A 4,662-nucleotide genomic window follows, 5' to 3' on the forward strand; every position below is an offset into this window, starting at 1 on the left:
TCACTTGTGTGTGGAACAGCACAGATGTGTTTGATCAGCCAGATAATGTGTGCACAATCCAATCCACAGGGAGGTAAGGACATCAGTCCCAAAAAGAATATACAGTTATTTTGTATGGGTGCAGCAAAATTAAAAGAAACATGAAATTGTCTTTCCAGAACTAAATCTCATATCAGTTCCTGTAAGCTGGAACCTGTTGACGTCTCCAGACCAATGCCAAAGAAGTGCACCATGAACTACAAAAGAAGAGGCAATGTGAGTCTGAGGAGTTCTCATGTAACCACACTATAATATCTCAACTGAGAGAAAAATAGTGGATGTTGAAAGAATGGTTTAACACTCAGCAAAGCAAAAGAGGCTAATTTGCTTTCTTACTAAGATCTTGATGAAAAGACTGGAACATATCTCATATCTATTTGTTAATAAGACCACATCTTATACATGGTTAGCTTAGCTTAGGCCCTGTCCACACCAACACAGGTATTTTAGAAACAACTTGCCTTTTTAATGCGGTTTGGCCCCTTTGTCCACACGCAAACGCAGTTTCAGCGTGTTTTTGTGTTTGCATGTGGACAGAGGTAAATTTGTTTTTATTTGATTGTGTAGAGGAGAGTTTTTTTGTTAAACAAAGGAGTAACAAAAAACCTTGGCCTGTAGTGATGCACATGTCTGTTTTTTTTTAAAATACCTGTAGTATCAGTTGTTAGGACTGGTGAGAAAAGGACAGAGACAAGTGGTGTATCAAAATTTAGATACTTCCATGAGGACACTCAGATGTAGTACACTATGTACACTTTGCACACAATTGGATAGTGCTTTAGTCAGGGTAGGGTTGTCTCAAATTGTGCACGCTCAGCTGAACGTGTTCTCTTTATAATGGTGAATTACAGCAGGGTGGAGTACTACTATTGCCGCCAGAATTGTTTTTATTTTGTTTTCTTACTTTCTGACAGTACAGTGGAAAAAAAACATATGGAAATTTGATTTGTAGAGTTCAGTTCACGCTGTTTCTATAGGCATCTGCAGTAACTTTCTCGCCCGCAATATATTTACAAGTATGAAAATACATGGTGGTCCTGTTGCTTCTGCTAGGTAGCAAAAATGGCGACAGTTGAGGGTGGCGAGTAGTGTCCAGCATTCCTAACTCAACGTGTTGAACGTTTTGAGAGCCGAATCCGGGTTCTTGCAGTGCACAGCATTTGGCCAGACTTTGTCAGTATGAACGTACTATGTACTAAAAGTAGTGAGTTTAAGTGTTTTGGGACAGTCAAGGACAGAAGAGACAAAGACTGAGACATCTGAATGGCACTGGTACAGCATTTATATCTACATTTATATCTACATACACAGGCTATTTAATCAAGAGAGAGATGTTTGCCGATATGTGACAATCATACACAGCATGATAAAATGTACGTTTATTTGGATAACAGCTGAATTGATTTATTAGTGCACGGATTCAAAGTTTGGTCATCCTGAAAGAATTTACGCTGAGCTACGTTAGCTGGAGCTTTTAATCAGACCATCTAATTAGTTCACCTGTCTAGCAGATAACCTTTACTACCAGCTACAATTCTGTATTGTTGTCTTATTTTCTCAGTTCCAGACCTTCAGTAAGCTGTCTATTAATCTGAGCTGTAGCCCTGGGAAGCAGAGTTTAAAGATGATCTTCAAGCCGTCTTGTCACAGTAAGTAAAATGAATATCATATGACCTCTATGTGATTTACCCTGTGAGCCATCAATGATAACCTAAAACAAACTATGTGTGTGATATTGCAGTAAAGCTGAATCCTCCACGACAACCAGTTATCAACTTTACCAACGTTTCCTGGACATCCCGACTTACAAACGAAACAAATGAAAGCCTCGACTCATACAGCTCCCAACTGCAGTGGAAACATGAGGATGAATCATGGAGTGTGTGTATATATTCTGTTTCTGTGTGTGTGCATGTGAACGCTAAAATGAGTTGGCCTATGTGTATTCAGTCAGAAACAATAATCTTACGATTGAATGTTAAATTGTTTGCACGAATGATCCATGCCTTGTGGTAATAGGAAATCTGACCACCTGTACATAAAATCAGCCCAATAAATAGCCACACATTTCTTCTTTTTCAGGATCGCTCTGTGAAAATAAAAGACACTCAATGTGAATATTACTGCAATGTGCAGCTGGACTCTGATCAGTTCGTTCAAGAAGAGAAGTATCAGGCACGCACTCGAGTGAAGGCCATTTCAGAGGGCACCAAGTCAATGTGGAGTGACTGGAGCCCCAGTACACCATGGGTATCTCTGATAGGAAGAACAAGACCAACCCCCCCACCATCAGGTAAAGGTTTTCAAATGGGAACAAAGCCAATTGATTTAGTCTCAGAAATATAGTCAGTGGAGAGTAACATCTTATGAATGTTGTTGAAGACAATGTATTTGATTACCTTCCTTCCTTACCTTTTGATTACCTTGGTTAAAGCTGCAGTAAGAGATTCTGCACAAAGATTGCTCATATGTGAACTCAACTCACTCATACTTTTACCTTTACTTGTTGAAATATCTTAACCTGCTCTCCCGGAGCACATTTCTAGATCTGGCTAACTAAATACTTAACATACCACTGTGTACAGTATCAGGATAACTGCAAGGAAATCACAGACATATAATACAGATATTGTTTTTTACAGTGGGATAAATACAGTGTGCTTACCTCTTAACTAAACTAAAATGCTCTTTCTTGTGTTTGACAGATCCTACTGGGGGTGTTTTTGGCATTGTTGCCGCAGCAACAGGGTTTGCAGTGTTTCTGGTTGTCATACACTTTAAGACAGACAAAACAACCTGGTAAGCAGAACCAACCACAACGTACTTTACCAAGACATTTGTGTCACCTGTGCTACAAAAACATAACATTACAACATCTTTTATGTCTGTTAGCATTAGATTTCTTTCCGACAACTCTGCTTTAGGATAACATCCTTGTGTTTCGTAGGGTTTACATGGCAAAGAGAATCAAAGGTCCGCCCCTGCCGAACCCAGCAAACTCCTTCCTAAATGATGCAAATTTCCAGGTGAGCCTATGAAATCTTCTTTTTCTTTGTGTTCCATTGAATAAGGATTTTCTGAAAATACAGACATTTTACAGTGGAAACAATTTCCAATTGTTTTCAAATTTGCATTCTTACAAAAATGTTATAGTGTACTTAAAAAATTGTTACATCAAACGGACATAACGCATAACTGCAGAGTAGGGAGTTTGTTTTCTTTGGGTTTGTCATTAACAGTGGTGCACATGGTCATATGACCCATGGTTAATAAATACATATCCATTAGTGCAGCTTTAAAGACAGCAACGTGAAAAGCAGTTTAAAAGTAGTCACAGCTCAGAATGGCACAAAACAGCAGGATGTGCATCCCACATAGACTGTGAAACCAGACAGAAAAAATGACTCATTAGTCAAAAGACAAACAGTATGACCTTTATAATTCAACACTATTGTAGCTGCAGAGAAAAGAGACAAAAACACCTCAAACGCTGGGTATTTGTAGATTATTTACAGACCTTCTGTCACATTACTTCTATTTTTTATACTACTTATTTAATATACGTATTTAAAAACTTCCTATTCTTGCTCCCCCATCTTTGACATTTTCTCCTCCAGAACTGGTTGAGCCCGTACTTTACCAGTGAATCCTTTCAGTCCTTTTTAAAACCGGTGGACATCGTCTCTGTTGAGGTAACCTCCACTGTGGATGCTGTTGCACCCTACGGGCCAGAGGCGGCACTGCTGGAGAAGATGAGAAGTGAAAGCAGCCATGAGTTGATTGGCTCTAACTTCTCCAACCCCAGTTACTCCAAGCTGTGTCCTCCTCTTCCTCCTCCTCCTGTCTCCTCGCTCACCGCGGGGAATCTGGCGCCCTGCGCCACCGATACACCTTATGGACCCATCGGTTGTCAAGGTCAAGGTAACAGTGACCAACAGGACAGGGATGCAAGAGGGAAAGAAGTGGATATCCGCCAGTTGCTCTCCAAAGGCAGCAACAACAGTGAGCCTATGCCATTAATTTCAGACTATGAGAAGGCTGAGAAGCTCCAGGTCGAGCGTGTCAGGCTCCAGAGTCTGGATTCAGGCGTGTGCAGCAGCGAAGAAGTCAGTCAAGAGAGCTTTGAGGCAGATAGCATCAATGTGACTGATAGCCATGAGGACGGGCTTGAAGGAGAGGAGCAGATGGAGGGAGGGAATGGGAAAGGAGTAGATTTCCAGAAGTTGTTTGGAGGCAGTGTAAATATTTTAGGCAAAGGGTCCATTCAGGTTTATTCTGGTTACGAGCAAGTCCAGAAGCTGCCGGCTGACAGCCCTGAGATCTGGAACGTGGATCCAGACGTTGGTAGCGGGGGCCAGGAGCAGATGAGTCAGGAGGAAAGCTTGGAAGATATTGATAAGTTCACTGAATCTACAAGCCTCCTGCTTCCTCCTCCTCCTTCCAGCGTATTATCATGCTCCTTGCCCTCTTTCACACCACTGCCTTTGAACTTCTCTGGGCCAGGTCTGAGTCCAGCTCTGCAACCCATGCCAAGTCATTTACTTGAGAGGATTGCTCGAATGTCAGCTAACAGGTCAGTGGAGCCCTCCGCTGACGGATATATGCCAGTTAGACAGGAACAGA

The 4,662-nt window shown here is 41.4% G+C and overlaps 1 protein-coding gene across 5 annotated transcripts in view; it reads left to right on the top strand.

Annotated features, from left to right (window-relative positions):
* LOC117952358 overlaps nucleotides 1–4,662 on the top strand; it is a 31,081-nt gene that overhangs the window by 11,908 nt on the left and 14,511 nt on the right. For 4 of the 5 annotated variants that reach the window (XM_034884579.1, XM_034884604.1, XM_034884590.1 and 1 more), the window contains 7 exons: nucleotides 159–255; nucleotides 1,601–1,688; nucleotides 1,781–1,920; nucleotides 2,122–2,338; nucleotides 2,745–2,838; nucleotides 2,987–3,065; nucleotides 3,657–4,612. In XM_034884579.1, coding sequence (XP_034740470.1) covers nucleotides 159–255; nucleotides 1,601–1,688; nucleotides 1,781–1,920; nucleotides 2,122–2,338; nucleotides 2,745–2,838; nucleotides 2,987–3,065; nucleotides 3,657–4,612 — 1,671 coding nt within the window. The remainder of the gene's footprint in view (nucleotides 1–158; nucleotides 256–1,600; nucleotides 1,689–1,780; nucleotides 1,921–2,121; nucleotides 2,339–2,744; nucleotides 2,839–2,986; nucleotides 3,066–3,656; nucleotides 4,613–4,662) is intronic. The other variant, XM_034884612.1, reaches the window with a different exon arrangement.

The sequence above is a fragment of the Etheostoma cragini genome, chromosome 2 (assembly GCF_013103735.1).
Source record: "Etheostoma cragini isolate CJK2018 chromosome 2, CSU_Ecrag_1.0, whole genome shotgun sequence".
Lineage (NCBI taxonomy): Eukaryota > Metazoa > Chordata > Actinopteri > Perciformes > Percidae > Etheostoma > Etheostoma cragini.